Source organism: Rhinoderma darwinii, chromosome 9 (genome assembly GCF_050947455.1).
Source record: "Rhinoderma darwinii isolate aRhiDar2 chromosome 9, aRhiDar2.hap1, whole genome shotgun sequence".
NCBI lineage: Eukaryota > Metazoa > Chordata > Amphibia > Anura > Rhinodermatidae > Rhinoderma > Rhinoderma darwinii.
In genome coordinates this window covers 80,084,094-80,106,497 of record NC_134695.1, presented here as the reverse complement: position 1 = coordinate 80,106,497, position 22,404 = coordinate 80,084,094, and the positions used below count along the sequence as shown (strand labels likewise).

Here is a 22,404-nt window from a genome sequence, read left to right as displayed (position 1 = left end):
TATAGAGCTGTATATAGGACACTAGCAGTATATAGAGCTGTATATAGGACACTAGCAGTATATAGAGCTGTATATAGGACACTAGCAGCATATAGAGCTGTATATAGGACACTAGCAGTATATAGAGCTGTATATAGGACACTAGCTGCATATAGAGCTGTATATAGGACACTAGCTGCATATAGAGCTGTATACAGGACACTAGCAGCATATAGAGCTGTATATAGGACACTAGCAGTATATAGAGCTGTATATAGGACACTAGCAGTATATAGAGCTGTATATAGGACACTAGCAGTATATAAGGCTGTATATAGGACACTAGCAGTATATAGAGCTGTATATAGGACACTAGCAGTATATAAGGCTGTATATAGGACACTAGCAGTATATAGAGCTGTATACAGGACACTAGCAGTATATAGAGCTGTATATAGGACACTAGCAGTATATAGAGCTGTATATAGGACACTAGCAGTATATAGAGCTGTATATAGGACACTAGCAGTATATAGAGCTGTATATAGGACACTAGCAGTATATAGAGCTGTATATAGGACACTAGCAGTATATAGAGCTGTATATAGGACACTAGCAGTATATAGAGCTGTATATAGGACACCAGCAGTATATAAGGCTGTATATAGGACACTAGCAGTATATAGAGCTGTATATAGGACACTAGCAGTATATAGAGCTGTATACAGGACACTAGCAGTATATAGAGCTGTATATAGGACACTAGCAGTATATAGAGCTGTATATAGGACACTAGCAGTATATAGAGCTGTATATAGGACACTAGCAGTATATAGAGCTGTATATAGGACACTAGCAGTATATAGAGCTGTATATAGGACACTAGCAGTATATAGAGCTGTATATAGGACACTAGCAGTATATAGAGCTGTATACAGGACACTAGCAGTATATAGAGCTGTATATAGGACACTAGCAGTATATAGAGCTGTATATAGGACACTAGCAGTATATAGAGCTGTATATAGGACACTAGCAGTATATAGAGCTGTATACAGGACACTAGCAGTATATAGAGCTGTATATAAGACACTAGCAGTATATAGGGTTGTATATAGGACACTATACGGGGGGTTTTCACGGAAAGAGCCGGACGAACATAAACCAGGACAGCGGCTCCAAACATAAAAGCTTTAATTAGATTTGGCGTTCCGCTCCTTCTACGATATTTGGCGATTATGCCCCGCCCCCTCCCGCGACGCTCTACAATTACTATTTATTTCACACTATAGAATAAATCTAATTGAAGTGAATTTCAGTCTTTTTGTATTTTTTGCTCTTTTGGTTTCGCGCTTTATTGAGATCCAAATCCAAGTCTCCGTCCCCTCAGACGTGACCGACGCAGCTTTATCCTTCATCCAATTGGTCGGTGGAAGATGGAACCCGGTGCAGGAACGGGTAAGATTTGGGTTCCGCAGGATTGGATGTGACGTTGTAGAATCACATCTAATATCCCAGGAGGAGAAGAGCCCGCGGTGATGACTGATATCACTCTATACGTCCTCTATAGGGGGTCACCGACTACCTGCAGATACGAGAGGAAAGACACCAATCACACTCTGACCTTTCTGTTTTAATTATTCAACATTTTCAAGATCTCTGCTTGCTATCGGTGAATGGAGGCCTTGCTGTTTCTATAAAGAGGCTGAGAACCTGTACAAACCGAATCCATTTTATAGCTGAGGGTTTGTTATAAACACTCTTCTGTGAGCTAAACAGGCTGATACATTTACCTGCGCTGATGCATTGTAACAAACTACCACGACAGATGATGAGAAGTATAAGGTCAGAACAGATTTGCAGACTCTGGGTGTTCCCATTCACTGACAGCAAGCAGGGATCTTAAACATGATGAGGATTTGAAACATGAAATGTATATTAGAATGTTGTAGAACTTTTCATATTTTAGAATTAATTTTTATTTTCATGAAAAACCTCTTTGAAACGATCGCCAGGTGAACATGTAAATCCTGTGCTTTACTTATCGCCTTGTACTCCAGTCACATCCAAAGCTGCATTCACAATTCCGTTGGTTTCCTGTTATGAGAGAGAAGTGCATTCTGGGAGCTCAGATGTAAGGTCACATGGGAGAGTAGGGTGGATCTAGATCAGAATTTTAACGCAGCTCTGGATGTGAATGGAGAAAATCTATGAAATAACTCAAAAACTTAGTACAAAAAATAATAAAGAATCGGTAAGTGACTCCCCAGTGACTGTTGTAGCAGAGCCGGGCGCCGGGCACTGACCTTCATCCGAGCTGCTTCTGGGTCTCTTTATTGACTGAAACCAACACGTTGTTATAATTGCCGCCTGAAACACAGAGCACAGGACGCCCCGTCCATTATATTATTATATCATCACAGCGGAGAATCAATGATGGAAGAGACTCCGTTATCTGGCGGCCCCACATTATAGTCAATGTCCCTTGTGCCCCCGTGTGCAGTGAACAGGGGGTCTCACACGTGCCCCTCTCAATCATGGTAAATAAAAGAGATGGGAACGATGTGAGGGTCATCACCGGTCTACACTTATACATTGTAACAAACCCTCAGCTTGTAAGAAGTATTAGGCTATGTTCACACGGAGTATTTTGGGGGAGGAATATCTGCCTCAAAGCTCCAAACGGAATTTTGAGGCAGATATTCCTCCCCCAAAATACTCCGTGTGAATAGCAATGATCGCGCCGTTTTTCGCCCGCGGCCATTGAGCGCCGCGGGCAGAAAACACGCTTTCTCCTGCCTCCCATTGAAGTCAATGGGAGGTCGGAGGCGGAAGCGCCCGAAGATAGGGCATGTCGCTTCTTTTTCCCGCGAGGCAGTTTTACTGCTCGCGGGAAAAAGACGCCGACGCCTCCCATTGAAATCAATGGGAGGCGTTCTCGGGCCGTTTCTGCCGAGTTTTGCGACGCGGTTTCCGCGTCAAAAAACTCGGCAAAAGACCCCGTGTGAACATAGCCAGCGGGTAGGACAGATTTAGATTCAGCAGCTGAATATAACAAGTACATCCCATTCACTGACCGCAAGCAAAGATCTTGAGGATGGTGAGGAATTGAAACACAAAGGGGGGAATTTATTAACCGTTTTCTGGCACAAGTGTCGCAATTTGCAACTTTTGAGACGTTTCCGCCGCTCACAGACCTTTTCGAAAGATTGGGCGGAGCTTATCGTTAGGGGCGGGGCCATTTGTGGCCTGACAAATGGTGTAAAGGATGGTGCAGTTTACGGCTGGCGCAGATTCCGCTTTCTGGCGTATGACGTGCGTCTCTTAATAAATTAGGCGCATTTTACTCCAACTTTATATTAAGAGCGTTGGATGAAACGGTCGTCTTAATAAATTCCCCGCAGAGTCCGTTATTAAGCTGCCGTTTCCCTGATGATGAAGCGTCGCGCAGAGAGAACGGTAACGGCCGCGTGACGCCGGACGGGCGCAGGGACCGCGGTTACTCACCGTGATAATCTTTGGGATATTTGTGTCTTAGGCTCCTCCCATCTGGAATAAAAAAATCAATGAGCGATGAACGGACGCTTCAATACCCGGATATCACCCCAACATTCAGCAGCGCCCCCTCATCCAGACAACTCTGTTCTGGTTCTGGGAAAGCTGGGTAGCAACCAATATGGCCCCTGATGCGGCTTCCACATGGGGGGGGGGGGGTGGTAACCACCCAACTTTCCTCCACTACCGAATGACACACCTACATAACGATACAGCTCCCCATCCCCCCAGTCCTAGACTGCTGCATAACTAAGCAGTGTGCAGGATCCTGGGAAAGCTGGGTGAGCTGTAATACCAGCCATCACCCAGCTTTCCCAGAAACAGACAGACCTGGTGGCTTCTCCTCATACTGACCGGGGTTCCCTCTCTGCTTGATGCACTGTCCTCTGTTGGGGATGCCCTCCGCCGGGCTGCCGGGGTTTATTATATGACATTCGTACCCCGTGGGGCAGTGAAGCGGCTCGTCCCCGTCCTCTGTGGTGCTGCAGGACTCCGCTGACAACGGGAGAAACGGACAATCAACTCCGGGGACCGGAAACTGCAGCCGACATCACATCCCATCACCCGACGTCACATCACATCACCCGACGTCACATCACATGACCCGACGTCACATCACATCACCCGACGTCACATCACATCACCCGACATCACATCCCATCACCCGACGTCACATCACATCACCCGACGTCACATCCCATCACCCGACGTCACATCCCATCACCCGACGTCACATCCCATCACCCGACGTCACATCACATGACCCGACGTCACATCACATCACCCGACGTCACATCACATCACCCGACATCACATGACCCGACATCACATCCCATCACCCGACGTCACATCCCATCACCCGACATCACATCACATGACGTCACATCCCATCACCCGACGTCACATCCCATCACCCGACGTCACATCACATGACCCGACGTCACATCACATGACCCGACGTCACATCACATCACCCGACATCACATGACCCGACATCACATCCCATCACCCGACGTCACATCCCATCACATCACCCGACGTCACATCCCATCACCCGACGTCACATCACATCACCCGACGTCACATCACATGACCCGACGTCACATCACATCACCCGACATCACATCCCATCACCCGACGTCACATCCCATCACATCACCCGACGTCACATCCCATCACCCGACGTCACATCACATCACCCGACGTCACATCACATGACCCGACGTCACATCACATCACCCGACATCACATCACATGACCCGACATCACATCACATCACCCGACGTCACATCACATCACATCACCCGACGTCACATCACATCACCCGACATCACATCACCCGGCGTCACATCCCATCACCCGACGTCACATCACATCACCCGACGTCACATCACATGACCCGACGTCACATCACATCACCCGACATCACATCACATGACCCGACATCAAATGACCCGACATCACATCCCATCACCCGACGTCACATCACATCACCCGACGTCACATCACATCACCCGACATCACATCACATCACCCGACGTCACATCACATCACATCACCCGACGTCACATCACATCACCCGACGTCACATCACATCACATCACCCGACGTCACATCACATCACCCGACATCACATCACATCACCCGACGTCACATCACATCACCCGACATCACATCACCCGACGTCACATCACATCATCCGACATCACATCACATCACCCGACATCACATCACCCGACGTCACATCCCATCACCCGACATCACATCACCCGACGTCTCATCACCCGACGTCACATCACATGACGTCACATCACATCACCCGCCGTCACATCACCCGACATCACATCACCCGACGTCACATCACATCACCCGACATCACATCACATGACCCGACATCACATCACATGACGTCACATCACATCACCCGACATCACATCACATGACCCGACATCACATCACATGACCCGACATCACATCACATGACCCGACATCACATCACATGATGTCACATCACATCACATCACCCGACATCACCCGGCTGAAAAAAGACACATGTCCATCAAGTTCAACCAAGGGAAGGGAAAAGGGAAGGAAAAATTTCTACACATAGGAGTTAATATTTTTTTGTTCTAGGAAATTATCTAACCCTTTTTTAAAGCCATCTACTATCCCTGCTGTGACCAGCTCCTGCGGTGTCTCCTGTCCCTGCTGTGACGGCTCCTGCGGTGTCTCCTGTCCCTGCTGTGACCAGCTCCTGCGGTGTCTCCTGTCCCTGCTGTGACGGCTCCTGCGGTGTCTACTGTCCCTGCTGTGACGGCTCCTGCGGTGTCTACTGTCCCTGCTGTGACGGCTCCTGCGGTGTCTCCTGTCCCTGCTGTGACGGCTCCTGCGGTGTCTACTGTCCCTGCTGTGACCAGCTCCTGCGGTGTCTCCTGTCCCTGCTGTGACCAGCTCCTGCGGTGTCTCCTGTCCCTGCTGTGACGGCTCCTGCGGTGTCTACTGTCCCTGCTGTGACGGCTCCTGCGGTGTCTACTGTCCCTGCTGTGACGGCTCCTGCGGTGTCTACTGTCCCTGCTGTGACGGCTCCTGCGGTGTCTCCTGTCCCTGCTGTGACGGCTCCTGCGGTGTCTCCTGTCCCTGCTGTGACGGCTCCTGCGGTGTCTCCTGTCCCTGCTGTGACGGCTCCTGCGGTGTCTCCTGTCCCTGCTGTGACGGCTCCTGCGGTGTCTCCTGTCCCTGCTGTGACGGCTCCTGCGGTGTCTCCTGTCCCTGCTGTGACGGCTCCTGCGGTGTCTCCTGTCCCTGCTGTGACGGCTCCTGCGGTGTCTCCTGTCCCTGCTGTGACGGCTCCTGCGGTGTCTCCTGTCCCTGCTGTGACGGCTCCTGCGGTGTCTCCTGTCCCTGCTGTGACGGCTCCTGCGGTGTCTCCTGTCCCTGCTGTGACGGCTCCTGCGGTGTCTCCTGTCCCTGCTGTGACGGATCCTGAGGTGTCTCCTGTCCCTGCTGTGACGGCTCCTGCGGTGTCTCCTGTCCCTGCTGTGACGGCTCCTGAGGTGTCTCCTGTCCCTGCTGTGACGGCTCCTGAGGTGTCTACTGTCCCTGCTGTGACCAGCTCCTGCGGTAGGCTATTCCATAAATTCACAGTTCTCACTGTAAAGAAGCCTTGTCGCCTCTGCAGCTTGAACCTTTTTTTCTCCAGACGGAGGGAGTGCCCCCTTGTTTTTTGAGGGGGTTTTACAAGGAACAGGATATCACCATATTTTTTGTATGTGCCATTCATATATTTATATAAGTTAATCATGTCCCCCCTTAGTCGTCTTTTCTCAAGGCTAAATAGGTTTAGTTCTTTTAATCTTTCCTCATAACTTAAATTCTCCATGCCCCTTATTAGCTTCGTTGCTCTTCTTTGTATTTTTTCCAACTCCAGGGCATCCTTTCTATGAACTGGAGCCCAGAACTGAACTGCATATTCTAGATGAGGCCTCACTAATGCTTTGTAAAGTGGCAATATTACATCTCTGTCCCGCGAGCCCATGCCTCTTTTAATACACGACAATATCTTGCTGGCCTTTGAAGCAGCTGATTGACACTGCATGCTGTTATTGAGTTTATGATTTACAAGTACACCCAGATCCTTCTCAACAAGCGAATCCGCCAGCGTAGCGCCCCCTAGGACATATGATGCTGCAGATTATTACACCCAGATCCTTCTCAACAATTGACTCCCCCAGTGTAGCGCCCCCTAGGACATATGATGCATGCAGGTTGTTGGTACCCAGATGCATAACTTTACATTTATCTACATTAAACTTCATTTGCCAAGTGGACGCCCAAACACTTAGTTTGTTTAAATCTGCCTGCAATTCATGAACATCTTCCATAGACTGAACTATATTACATAGCTTGGTGTCATCTGCAAAAATAGAAATAGTGCTATTAATCCCTTCCTCTATATCATTAATAAATAAGTTGAATAATAGGGGTCCCAGCACTGAACCCTGGGGTACACCACTTATAACCGGGGACCATTCAGAGAAGGAATCATTGACCACAACCCTCTGGATACGGTCCTTGAGCCAATTCTCAATCCAATTACAAACTATATTTTCTAAACCTATAGTCCGTAATTTACCCATTAGGCGTCTATGGGGGACAGTGTCAAATGCCTTTGCAAAGTCCAAAAACACTAAATCCACAGCGGCCCCTCTGTCTAGGCTTCTCCTCACCCCTCATATAATCATTATATCCACAGCGGCCCCTCTGTCTAGACTTCTGCTGACCTCTTCATAAAAACAGATTAGGTTAGTTTGACAACTTCTGTCCTTAGTAAAACCGTGCTGGCTGTCACTTATAATGCTATTTATTGTCACATAATCCTGTATATAGTCCCTCAATAGCCCCTCAAACATTTTCCCCACGATGGATGTTAAGCTTACTGGTCTATAATTACCCGGGGAAGACCTAGAGCCCTTTTTGAAAATAGGCACCACATTTGCCCTGCGCCAGTCCCTTGGCACTATACCAGTCACTAGAGATTCTCTGAATATTATGAAAAGGGGGACAGAAATAACTGAACTAAGCTCTTTAAGAACTCTAGGGTGTAACCCATCTGGTCCCGGAGCCTTGTGCACATTTATTTTATTTAATTTAGCTTGGACCATCTCTACATTCATCCAATTCAGTATATCAACCGATATATTAACAGCACTGGCACCGGCTACATCAGCTCCTCAGCACTGGCACCGGCTACATCAGCTCCTCAGCACTGGCACCGGCTACATCAGCTCCTCAGCACTGGCAGCGGCTACATCAGCTCCTCAGCACTGGCAGCGGCTACATCAGCTCCTCAGCACTGGCACCGGCTACATCAGCTCCTCAGCACTGGCAGCGGCTACATCAGCTCCTCAGCACTGGCAGCGGCTACATCAGCTCCTCAGCACTGGCCCCCGCTACATCAGCTCCTCAGCACTGGCCCCCGCTACATCAGCTCCTCAGCACTGGCACCGGCTACATCAGCTCCTCAGCACTGGCACCGGCTACATCAGCTCCTCAGCACTGGCAGCGGCTACATCACCCGACGTCACATCCCATCACCCGACGTCACATCCCATCACCCGACATCACATCACCCGACATCACATCCCATCACCCGACGTCACATCCCATCACCCGACGTCACATCACATCACCCGACATCACATCACCCGACGTCACATCCCATCACCCGACGTCACATCCCATCACCCGACGTCACATCCCATCACCCGACGTCACATCACCCGACGTCACATCCCATCACCCCACATCCCATCACCCGACGTCACATCCCATCACCCGACGTCACATCACCCGACATCACATCACATCACCCGACGTCACATCCCATCACCCGACGTCACATCCCATCACCCGACGTCACATCACATCACATCCCATCACATCACCCGACGTCACATCACATCACCCGACGTCACATCACATCACCCGACGTCACATCACATGACCCGACGTCACATCACATGACCCGACGTCACATCACATCACCCGACATCACATCACATCACCCGACGTCACATCACATCACCCGACGTCACATCACATCACCCGACGTCACATCACCCGTCATGGACTGTACCTTGTAACACTTCCTCGGGGCCGTCCAGCAACCAGCCGTTACCCCCCAGCCAGCGAGGTTTGGGCTGCACCAGCCAGTCCAGCACTGTAATGACAAAGAGGGTGGTGAGTGACAGGCAGGGGGCGCCCACGAGGCACGGGCAGGATCACATTGCTATTGGTCACCGCAGATCATGACCCTCCCGGGAAACGGCAGCAGCCAATACACCGGACACGAAGGGGTTAAATCCGCAGGTGGGGGGCGCAGAGTTTCCTGCACTTCCAGTGACCCCGGAGCGGCCCCTCCTCCCCTCCCCCACCCGGATCAGCAGAAGTGCACCCCTTCACTGCCGGAACACAAGGCCAAGACAGACGGCGCATGTCAGCTGGGGCCCCTGGCGCCTATACCCCCCTCTATAGGTTCTATATGTGCCCATACACATCAGCTGGGGCCCAGGCGACTATACCCCTCTATAGGTTCTATATGTGCCCCATACACATCAGCTGGGGCCCCTGTCGCCTATACCCCTCTATAGGTTCTATATGTGCCCATACATATCAGATGGTGGGGCCCCTGGCGCCTATACACCCTCTACAGGTTCTATATGTGCCCCATACATATCAGATAAGCACCTGGCGCCAATACCCCTCTATAGGTTCTATATGTGCCCCATACACATAAGCTGGGGCCCTGGCGCCTATACCATCTATAGGTTCTTTGTGTGCCCCATACATATCAGCTGGGGCCCTGGCACCTATACCCCTCTATAGGTTCTATATGTGCCCCATACACATCAGCTGGGGCTCCTGGCACGTATACCCCCTCTATAGGTTCTATATGTGCACCATACATATCAGCTGGGGCCCCCTGACGCCTATACCCCTCTATAGGTTCTATATGTGCCCCATACATATCAGATGGGGCCCCTGGCGCCTATACCCCCTCTATAGGTTCTATATGTGCCCCATACACATCAGCTGGGGCTCCTGGCACCTATACCCCCTCTATAGGTTCTATATGTGCCCCATACAGATCAGCTGGGGCCCCTGGCGCCTATACCCCCCTCTTTAGGTTATGCGCCCCGATGTAAGTCTGTAATCGGGGCGTCACTATGCGCGGGTAGAATACCGGGGTCCTGTCATGTGGCAGCGGCCGGGCCCCTCATAGTCAGACCACGTGGAGAAACACCAGAGAGCGGAACCCATCATCAGCGGTCACACAGTCCTATCTGCTCCTGGGAAAGCTGGGTCACCACCAATATGACCACCATTATAGTTCAGAAACATATCACCCAGCTTTCCCAGGATTCTGACGTGATCCCTCATCCGCTCCAGCATAACTTGGCACATTTACCATTCGGAAAGCTGGGTGATATATGGGGCTGTAATATTGGTGGTCACCCAGCTTTCCCAGGAACAGATAGAGCTGAGAAAACACGGGATAGAATATTTTTGTGGAAAGATCTCCGCAGTGTCTCCCCCCCCCAGACAAGAGCAGCAAACATGGAGGGTGGGGGCACCTGGCGGGGGCTGCACGGACTCCAGACAGGCGTAGATACATCCATTGAAGCAGCAGCGCTTGTGGCGTTCACATTCGGAGTCGGATCGGCAGCTCAGCACGTCGCACGCCCGCTCCGGCAGCGTCTGTGGCGGGGGAGGGCAGCGGTCATTCTTCTGGTAGTTGGCATTGTGGGGGTGCAGCGGGTATTCATAGTCCTGGGGAGTAAAGAGGACACAAGTCAGGACCCCACGATCACTGCACCCATCATCTCCACACGATACATCCCGGCTGCACTACCCCCAGCGTCCTGCAGATGGCGCTATAGTACAAGCTATGAGAAAAGCGGCACGTGACACTGCGCTCGGGGAGATTTCTGTCCTGGATTTACTTTACGGCCTGATAGTCCAAGGGGACGACATTCCCGGGAGCAGTGGCATTAGATCGTTAGCTCTGTGCACGAGGGACGGCGGGAATAGGATTATCTACACCTGTGGGGGTACAGCCGCACGCAGCGCCCTAATAATCCGGCAATTCCAGTAATCCGGCACAGAACTCCAGATTTATGTTATGGAAGGTAAATGGCTGATACAAGGATAGATTCTCCGACGCTGTAACGCGCAATTCACACGCGGCGGTGACTGCGCCGGGATGTGCTGCCATTTATTGCGATCGCACGATATTCACCTCCAATAAAGGACAAGTCGGTGAGAAAGTAACGGCTGCATAGAGGCCAAGATGGCGGAAACCGCGCACAGCCGGAGACGGAAAGACGCAGAACGGTGGACGGGAGTGCGTTAGGAGACGCAGAATTTTCCGCAGTGACCCCTGTGATGGTGACTCTGTCTCCGCTCAAGTCACGTGTAGAATAGGTTTGTATTTTCTCAGCTGTGGAGCCGGAGGCCGCGCATCTCCGGCCCCGCCCCTCCCCTGGCACCGCCCGCCTCCGCCCCTGGCACCTCTCGCCCCTCCCCTGGCACCATTATTCTCATGTCACCAGGAGCGTGTCCTCACCCGAACTCCCGGCATGTAGACAGCGGAGACCAGACACGACCCGACCCGAGCCAACTCCGGGAAACAAGCGCCCGCCGCCCCTCCCCCACTCATATACACCGTACACTGTGCGTCCTCGTATATAACAGGGGTCACCAGCGACATCCTCCAGCGCTTCTAATAGTCTATTCAGCCATTACTGCGTCCATTGTGGTTCTCACCCAACTTTCTGCCGACTCTGAAGGACACAGAAATCTGCTATTCCCATGGTGTCAGTCTTCTGGCATTCTATTCATACACCAGGAGGCTCAGGATGAACAGACAGTGGAGGCTGCAGAGCAGGGGGTTGTGGGAGGACACAGTGACTATAATTGGTGGGATGAGCAGTGTAATGACGTGGTACGGGCAGGGCGCCCCCTGTGGATTGTCTCTGTATGGCCCGGTGTCAGCGCAGGATCCGCCTCTGTATATATTGTATATTAGGGCTCGTTACTCCGGACCGCCCGCCGTCACTGAGCCCCGCAATTAACCCCTTCCTGCCAGGAACGTGCTCAGATTCCGCCCAGAACGCATTGAGGCAGATTAACCAATATGTGTCTGCGCCTGGAATGTCGTAAATTGCGCCGCGTTTCATTTATAAGGGTATGTTCGCAACTTTCTGGACGCTTCAAAAACAAGAAAAATTGCCCCCAAAAAGGGGAGTGGCCTAAATTGCGAGGAGGTGACGGCGGATTCACGCCACGATTATCCCCGCGGTCATTCATAGGAACTGATCCGCGGAATCGCCAAGAACAGTAAAGTAATCGCGCTCGTTATTCTGATTATTTCCGCGGTTTGCGATGAGGATAAAATACAAAATCTCGTAACGTCCGCTGCAGAATCCGCGCCTAAAACCTGAACGTGCTCCCACTTCTACAGGTGGAGCAGAGGCGCACCGGGAAACGTACACGCCGTTCTCTCCACTTATCACAGATGTCCCCCATAACAAGAGCCGCTCCAGATACTGGCGCAAATCCTGCTGACTCTGCGCGGCTCACAACAGAGAAGTAGTACTGTGCGGTGCCCATATATACAGGAGAGAAGTCGTACTGTGCGGTGCCCATATATACAGGAGAGAAGTAGTACTGTGCGGTGCCCGTATATACAGGAGAGAAGTAGTACTGTGTGGTGCCCATATATACAGGAGAGAAGTAGTACTGTGCGGTGCCCATATATACAGGAGAGAAGTAGTACTGTGCGGTGCCCATATATACAGGAGAGAAGTAGTACTGTGCGGTGCCCATATATACAGGAGAGAAGTAGTACTGTGCGGTGCCCGTATATACAGGAGAGAAGTAGTACTGTGCGGTGCCCATATATACAGGAGAGAAGTAGTACTGTGCGGTGCCCATATATACAGGAGAGAAGTAGTACTGTGTGGTGCCCATATATACAGGAGAGAAGTAGTACTGTGCGGTGTCCATATATACAGGAGAGAAGTAGTACTGTGCGGTGCCCATATATACAGGAGAGAAGTAGTACTGTGCGGTGCCCATATATACAGGAGAGAAGTAGTACTGTGCGGTGTCCATATATACAGGAGAGAAGTAGTACTGTGCGGTGCCCATATATACAGGAGAGAAGTAGTACTGTGCGGTGCCCATATATACAGGAGAGAAGTAGTACTGTGCGGTGTCCATATATACAGGAGAGAAGTAGTACTGTGCGGTGCCCATATATACAGGAGAGAAGTAGTACTGTGCGGTGCCCATATATACAGGAGAGAAGTAGTACTGTGCGGTGCCCATATATACAGGAGAGAAGTAGTACTGTGCGGTGCCCATATATACAGGAGAGAAGTAGTACTGTGCGGTGTCCATATATACAGGAGAAGTAGTACTGTGCGGTGCCCATATATACAGGAGAGAAGTAGTACTGTGCGGTGCCCATATATACAGGAGAGAAGTAGTACTGTGCGGTGCCCATATATACAGGAGAGAAGTAGTACTGTGCGGTGCCCATATATACAGGAGAGAAGTAGTACTGTGCGGTGCCCATATATACAGGAGAGAAGTAGTACTGTGCGGTGCCCATATATACAGGAGAGAAGTAGTACTGTGCGGTGCCCATATATACAGGAGAGAAGTAGTACTGTGCGGTGCCCATATATACAGGAGAGAAGTAGTACTGTGCGGTGCCCATATATACAGGAGAGAAGTAGTACTGTGCGGTGCCCATATATACAGGAGAGAAGTACTGTGCGGTGCCCATATATACAGGAGAGAAGTAGTACTGTGCGGTGCCCATATATACAGGAGAGAAGTAGTACTGTGCGGTGCCCATATATACAGGAGAGAAGTAGTACTGTGCGGTGCCCATATATACAGGAGAGAAGTACTGTGCGGTGCCCATATATACAGGAGAGAAGTAGTACTGTGCGGTGCCCATATATACAGGAGAGAAGTAGTACTGTGCGGTGCCCATATATACAGGAGAGAAGTAGTACTGTGCGGTGCCCATATATACAGGAGAGAAGTAGTACTGTGCGGTGCCCATATATACAGGAGAGAAGTAGTACTGTGCGGTGTCCATATATACAGGAGAGAAGTAGTACTGTGCGGTGTCCATATATACAGGAGAGAAGTAGTACTGTGCGGTGCCCATATATACAGGAGAGAAGTAGTACTGTGCGGTGCCCATATATACAGGAGAGAAGTAGTACTGTGCGGTGTCCATATATACAGGAGAGAAGTAGTACTGTGCGGTGCCCATATATACAGGAGAGAAGTAGTACTGTGCGGTGTCCATATATACAGGAGAGAAGTAGTACTGTGCGGTGCCCATATATACAGGAGAGAAGTAGTACTGTGCGGTGCCCATATATACAGGAGAGAAGTAGTACTGTGCGGTGCCCATATATACAGGAGAGAAGTAGTACTGTGCGGTGCCCATATATACAGGAGAGAAGTAGTACTGTGCGGTGCCCATATATACAGGAGAGAAGTAGTACTGTGCGGTGCCCATATATACAGGAGAGAAGTAGTACTGTGCGGTGCCCATATATACAGGAGAGAAGTAGTACTGTGCGGTGCCCATATATACAGGAGAGAAGTAGTACTGTGCGGTGCCCATATATACAGGAGAGAAGTAGTACTGTGCGGTGCCCATATATACAGGAGAGAAGTAGTACTGTGCGGTGCCCATATATACAGGAGAGAAGTAGTACTGTGCGGTGCCTATATACAGGAGAGAAGTAGTACTGTGCGGTGCCCATATATACAGGAGAGAAGTAGTACTGTGCGGTGCCCATATATACAGGAGAAAAGTAGTACTGTGCGGTGCCCATATATACAGGAGAGAAGTAGTACTGTGCGGTGCCCATATATACAGGAGAGAAGTAGTACTGTGCGGTGCCCATATATACAGGAGAGAAGTAGTACTGTGCGGTGCCCATATATACAGGAGAGAAGTAGTACTGTGCGGTGCCCATATATACAGGAGAGAAGTAGTACTGTGCGGTGTCCATATATACAGGAGAGAAGTAGTACTGTGCGGTGCCCATATATACAGGAGAGAAGTAGTACTGTGCGGTGTCCATATATACAGGAGAGAAGTAGTACTGTGCGGTGCCCATATATACAGGAGAGAAGTAGTACTGTGCGGTGCCCATATATACAGGAGAGAAGTCGTACTGTGCGGTGCCCATATATACAGGAGAGAAGTAGTACTGTGCGGTGCCCATATATACAGGAGAGAAGTCGTACTGTGCGGTGTCCATATATACAGGAGACAAGTAGTACTGTGCGGTGTCCATATATACAGGAGAGAAGTAGTACTGTGCGGTGCCCATATATACAGGAGAGAAGTACTGTGCGGTGCCCATATATACAGGAGAGAAGTAGTACTGTGCGGTGTCCATATATACAGGAGAGAAGTAGTACTGTGCGGTGTCCATATATACAGGAGAGAAGTAGTACTGTGCGGTGCCCATATATACAGGAGAGAAGTAGTACTGTGCGGTGCCCATATATACAGGAGAAGTAGTACTGTGCAGTGCCCATATATACAGGAGAGAAGTCGTACTGTGCGGTGCCCATATATACAGGAGAGAAGTAGTACTGTGCGGTGCCCATATATACAGGAGAGAAGTAGTACTGTGCGGTGCCCATATATACAGGAGAGAAGTAGTACTGTGCGGTGCCCATATATACAGGAGAGAAGTAGTACTGTGCGGTGTCCATATATACAGGAGAGAAGTAGTACTGTGCGGTGCCCATATATACAGGAGAGAAGTAGTACTGTGCGGTGCCCATATATACAGGAGAGAAGTAGTACTGTGCGGTGCCCATATATACAGGAGAGAAGTCGTACTGTGCGGTGCCCATATATACAGGAGAGAAGTAGTACTGTGCGGTGTACATATATACAGGAGAGAAGTAGTACTGTGCGGTGTCCATATATACAGGAGAAGTAGTACTGTGCGGTGCCCATATATACAGGAGAAGTCGTACTGTGCAGTGCCCATATATACAGGAGAGAAGTAGTACTGTGCAGTGCCCATATATACAGGAGAGAAGTAGTACTGTGCGGTGCCCATATATACAGGAGAGAAGTAGTACTGTGCGGTGCCCATATATACAGGAGAGAAGTAGTACTGTGCGGTGCCCATATATACAGGAGAGAAGTAGTACTGTGCGGTGCCCATATATACAGGAGAGAAGTAGTACTGTGCGGTGCCCATATATACAGGAGAGAAGTAGTACTGTGCGGTGTCCATATATACAGGAGAGAAGTAGTACTGTGCGGTGCCCATATATACAGGAGAGAAGTAGTACTGTGCGGTGCCCATATATACAGGAGAGAAGTAGTACTGTGCAGTGCCCATATATACAGGAGAGAAGTAGTACTGTGCGGTGCCCATATATACAGGAGAGAAGTAGTACTGTGCGGTGCCTATATACAGGAGAGAAGTACTGTGCGGTGCCCATATATACAGGAGAAGTAGTACTGTGCGGTGCCCATATATACAGGAGAGAAGTAGTACTGTGCAGTGTCCATATATACAGGAGAGAAGTAGTACTGTGCAGTGCCCATATATACAGGAGAGAAGTAGTACTGTGCAGTGCCCATATATACAGGAGAGAAGTAGTACTGTGCAGTGCCCATATATACAGGAGAGAAGTAGTACTGTGCAGTGCCCATATATACAGGAGAGAAGTAGTACTGTGCAGTGCCCATATATACAGGAGAGAAGTAGTACTGTGCAGTGCCCATATATACAGGAGAGAAGTAGTACTGTGCGGTGCCCATATATACAGGAGAGAAGTAGTACTGTGCGGTGCCCATATATACAGGAGAAGTAGTACTGTGCGGTGCCCATATATACAGGAGAGAAGTAGTACTGTGCGGTGTCCATATATACAGGAGAGAAGTAGTACTGTGCGGTGTCCATATATACAGGAGAGAAGTAGTACTGTGCGGTGTCCATATATACAGGAGAGAAGTAGTACTGTGCGGTGCCAATATATACAGGAGAGAAGTAGTACTGTGCAGTGCCCATATATACAGGAGAGAAGTAGTACTGTGCAGTGCCCATATATACAGGAGAGAAGTAGTACTGTGCGGTGCCCATATATACAGGAGAGAAGTAGTACTGTGCGGTGCCCATATATACAGGAGAGAAGTAGTACTGTGCGGTGCCTATATACAGGAGAGAAGTAGTACTGTGCGGTGCCCATATATACAGGAGAGAAGTAGTACTGTGCGGTGCCCATATATACAGGAGAAGTAGTACTGTGCGGTGCCCATATATACAGGAGAGAAGTAGTACTGTGCGGTGTCCATATATACAGGAGAGAAGTAGTACTGTGCAGTGCCCATATATACAGGAGAGAAGTAGTACTGTGCAGTGCCCATATATACAGGAGAGAAGTAGTACTGTGCGGTGCCCATATATACAGGAGAGAAGTAGTACTGTGCGGTGCCCATATATACAGGAGAGAAGTAGTACTGTGCGGTGCCCATATATACAGGAGAAGTAGTACTGTGCGGTGCCCATATATACAGGAGAGAAGTAGTACTGTGCGGTGTCCATATATACAGGAGAGAAGTAGTACTGTGCGGTGTCCATATATACAGGAGAGAAGTCGTACTGTGCGGTGCCCATATATACAGGAGAGAAGTCGTACTGTGCGGTGCCCATATATACAGGAGAGAAGTCGTACTGTGCGGTGCCCATATATACAGGAGAGAAGTAGTACTGTGCGGTGCCCATATATACAGGAGAGAAGTAGTACTGTGCGGTGCCCATATATACAGGAGAGAAGTAGTACTGTGCGGTGTCCATATATACAGGAGAAGTAGTACTGTGCGGTGCCCATATATACAGGAGAGAAGTAGTACTGTGCGGTGCCCATATATACAGGAGAGAAGTAGTACTGTGCGGTGTCCATATATACAGGAGAGAAGTAGTACTGTGCGGTGCCCATATATACAGGAGAAGTAGTACTGTGCGGTGCCCATATATACAGGAGAGAAGTAGTACTGTGCGGTGCCCATATATACAGGAGAGAAGTAGTACTGTGCGGTGCCCATATATACAGGAGAGAAGTAGTACTGTGCGGTGCCCATATATACAGGAGAGAAGTAGTACTGTGCGGTGCCCATATATACAGGAGAGAAGTAGTACTGTGCGGTGCCCATATATACAGGAGAGAAGTAGTACTGTGCGGTGCCCATATATACAGGAGAGAAGTAGTACTGTGCGGTGCCCATATATACAGGAGAGAAGTAGTACTGTGCGGTGCCCATATATACAGGAGAGAAGTAGTACTGTGCGGTGCCCATATATACAGGAGAGAAGTAGTACTGTGCGGTGTACATATATACAGGAGAGAAGTAGTACTGTGCGGTGCCCATATATACAGGAGAGAAGTAGTACTGTGCGGTGCCCATATATACAGGAGAGAAGTAGTACTGTGCGGTGCCCATATATACAGGAGAGAAGTAGTACTGTGCGGTGCCCATATATACAGGAGAGAAGTAGTACTGTGCGGTGCCCATATATACAGGAGAGAAGTAGTACTGTGCGGTGCCCATATATACAGGAGAGAAGTAGTACTGTGTGGTGCCCATATATACAGGAGAGAAGTAGTACTGTGCGGTGCCCATATATACAGGAGAGAAGTAGTACTGTGCGGTGCCCATATATACAGGAGAGAAGTAGTACTGTGCGGTGCCCATATATACAGGAGAGAAGTAGTACTGTGCGGTGCCCATATATACAGGAGAGAAGTAGTACTGTGCGGTGCCCATATATACAGGAGAGAAGTAGTACTGTGCGGTGCCCATATATACAGGAGAGAAGTAGTACTGTGCGGTGCCCATATATACAGGAGAGAAGTAGTACTGTGCGGTGCCCATATATACAGGAGAGAAGTAGTACTGTGCGGTGCCCATATATACAGGAGAGAAGTAGTACTGTGCGGTGCCCATATATACAGGAGAGAAGTAGTACTGTGCGGTGCCCATATATACAGGAGAGAAGTAGTACTGTGCGGTGCCCATATATACAGGAGAGAAGTAGTACTGTGCGGTGCCCATATATACAGGAGAGAAGTAGTACTGTGCGGTGCCCATATATACAGGAGAGAAGTAGTACTGTGCAGTGCCCATATATACAGGAGAGAAGTAGTACTGTGCAGTGTCCATATATACAGGAGAGAAGTAGTACTGTGCAGTGCCCATATATACAGGAGAGAAGTAGTACTGTGCAGTGTCCATATATACAGGAGAGAAGTAGTACTGTGCGGTGCCTATATACAGGAGAGAAGTACTGTGCGGTGCCCATATATACAGGAGAGAAGTAGTACTGTGCGGTGCCCATATATACAGGAGAAGTAGTACTGTGCGGTGTCCATATATACAGGAGAGAAGTAGTACTGTGCGGTGTCCATATATACAGGAGAGAAGTAGTACTGTGCGGTGCCCATATATACAGGAGAGAAGTAGTACTGTGCGGTGCCCATATATACAGGAGAGAAGTAGTACTGTGCGGTGCCCATATATACAGGAGAGAAGTAGTACTGTGCGGTGCCCATATATACAGGAGAGAAGTAGTACTGTGCGGTGCCCATATATACAGGAGAGAAGTAGTACTGTGCAGTGCCCATATATACAGGAGAGAAGTAGTACTGTGCGGTGCCCATATATACAGGAGAGAAGTAGAATAGGAGTAATAGTCCCGTGCACTGTCCATACATACAGAATAGGAGTAGTAGTCCCGTGCAGTGTCCATACATACAGAATAGGAGTAGTAGTACCGTGCAGTGTCCATACATACAGAATAGGAGTAGTAGTCCCGTGCAGTGTCCATACATACAGAATAGGAGTAGTAGTCCCGTGCAGTGTCCATACATACAGAATAGGAGTAGTAGTCCCGTGCAGTATCCATACATACAGAATAGGAGTAGTAGTCCCGTGCACTGTCCATACATACAGAATAGGAGTAATAGTCCCGTGCAGTGTCCATACATACAGAATAGGAGTAGTAGTCCCGTGCAGTGTCCATACATACAGAATAGGAGTAGTAGTACCGTGCAGTGTCCATACATACAGAATAGGAGTAGTAGTCCCGTGCAGTGTCCATACATACAGAATAGGAGTAGTAGTAGTCCCGTGCAGTGTCCATACATACAGAATAGGAGTAGTAGTCCCGTGCAGTATCCATACATACAGAATAGGAGTAGTAGTCCCGTGCACTGTCCATACATACAGAATAGGAGTAGTAGTACCGTGCAGTGTCCATACATACAGAATAGAAGTAGTAGTACCGTGCACTGTCCATACATACAGAATAGGAGTAGTAGTCTCGTGCAGTATCCATACATACAGAATAGGAGTAATAGTACCGTGCACTGTCCATACATACAGAATAGGAGTAGTAGTCCCGTGCAGTATCCATACATACAGAATAGGAGTAATAGTCCCGTGCAGTGTCCATACATACAGAATAGGAGTAGTAGTCCCGTGCAATGTCCATACATACAGAATAGAAGTAGTAGTCCCGTGCAGTGTCCATACATACAGAATAGGAGTAATAGTCCCGTGCAGTGTCCATACATACAGAATAGGAGTAGTAGTCCCGTGCAGTGTCCATACATACAGAATAGGAGTAATAGTCCCGTGCAGTGTCCATACATACAGAATAGGAGTAATAGTCCCGTGCAGTGTCCATACATACAGAATAGGAGTAGTAGTAGTCCCGTGCAGTGTCCATACATACAGAATAGGAGTAGTAGTCCCGTGCAGTATCCATACATACAGAATAGGAGTAGTAGTCCCGTGCACTGTCCATACATACAGAATAGGAGTAGTAGTCCCGTGCAGTGTCCATACATACAGAATAGGAGTAGTAGTAGTCCCGTGCAGTGTCCATACATACAGAATAGGAGTAGTAGTCCCGTGCAGTGTCCATACATACAGAATAGGAGTAGTAGTCCCGTGCAGTATCCATACATACAGAATAGGAGTAGTAGTCCCGTGCACTGTCCATACATACAGAATAGGAGTAGTAGTCCCGTGCAGTGTCCATACATACAGAATAGGAGTAGTAGTAGTCCCGTGCAGTGTCCATACATACAGAATAGGAGTAGTAGTCCCGTGCAGTGTCCATACATACAGAATAGGAGTAGTAGTCCCGTGCAGTATCCATACATACAGAATAGGAGTAGTAGTCCCGTGCACTGTCCATACATACAGAATAGGAGTAATAGTCCCGTGCAGTGTCCATACATACAGAATAGGAGTAGTAGTCCCGTGCAGTGTTCAAACATACAGAATAGGAGTAGTAGTCCCGTGCAGTGTCCATACATACAGAATAGGAGTAGTAGTCCCGTGCAGTGTCCATACATACAGAATAGGGGTAGTAGTCTCGTGCAGTGTCCATACATACAGAATAGGAGTAGTAGTCCCGTGCAGTGTCCATACATACAGAATAGGAGTAGTAGTCCCGTGCAGTATCCATACATACAGAATAGGAGTAGTAGTCCCGTGCACTGTCCATACATACAGAATAGGGGTAGTAGTCTCGTGCAGTGTCCATACATACAGAATAGGAGTAGTAGTCCCGTGCAGTGTCCATACATACAGAATAGGGGTAGTAGTCTCGTGCTGACATGTGGCCCCCTTCTCCTCACCTCGTCCTTGTCGCCGGTGACCCGCGGGTGTGCCGCTCTCTTGCTCAGGCTCCGGGCCGCACACAGGGCGCAGATCAGCAGCAGGCAGGACAGCACTGCGCTCCGCTTCTCCCCGGACATCCTCGGGCTGCTGGAGCTGTGCGGCCGGGGGGCGGCGATACTGAGACGGGGGAGGAGGAGGAGGGAGCCGGGGATTCTAGGAACAGCTGCCCGGCCAAGTGCGGACTCCGGCGGGGGGGGGGGGGGAGATTATAATGTATGGGGGGGGGGGGGGGGGTTTATAATGTATGACTCATAATATAATGTCAGTGCAGCGAATCTGATTTATATTCTCGGGGTGGGGGGTCTGTATATTCTCGGGGTGGGGGATCTGTATATTCTCGGGGTGGGGGATCTGTATATTCTCGGGGTGAGGGATCTGTATATTCTCGGGGTGGGGGATCTGTATATTCTCGGGGTGGGGGATCTGTATATTCTCGGGGTGAGGGATCTGTATATTCTCGGGGTGGGGGATCTGTATATTCTCGGGGTGAGGGATCTGTATATTCTCGGGGTGGGGGATCTGTATATTCTCGGGGTGAGGGATCTGTA

The 22,404-nt window shown here is 49.4% G+C and overlaps 1 protein-coding gene across 2 annotated transcripts; it reads right to left on the bottom strand.

Annotated features, from left to right (window-relative positions):
• Positions 1 to 1,156: 1,156 nt before the first annotated feature.
• WFDC1 (WAP four-disulfide core domain 1) lies at positions 1,157 to 21,979 on the bottom strand. Of its 2 annotated transcripts, none has more exons than XM_075837087.1 (7): positions 21,814 to 21,979; positions 10,668 to 10,863; positions 9,170 to 9,253; positions 3,889 to 4,029; positions 3,487 to 3,528; positions 2,286 to 2,349; positions 1,157 to 1,564 (listed from the first exon to the last, which is right to left on the bottom strand). In XM_075837087.1, the coding sequence occupies exons 1-6, from the start codon at positions 21,931 to 21,933 to the stop codon at positions 2,288 to 2,290; spliced, it is 645 nt and encodes a 214-aa protein (XP_075693202.1). In that variant the 5' UTR covers positions 21,934 to 21,979; the 3' UTR covers positions 1,157 to 1,564; positions 2,286 to 2,287. The 2 variants fall into 2 exon arrangements, with proteins under 2 accessions (XP_075693202.1, XP_075693203.1); XM_075837088.1 differs by lacking the exon at positions 21,814 to 21,979 and adding an exon at positions 11,660 to 11,738.
• Positions 21,980 to 22,404: the final 425 nt, after the last annotated feature.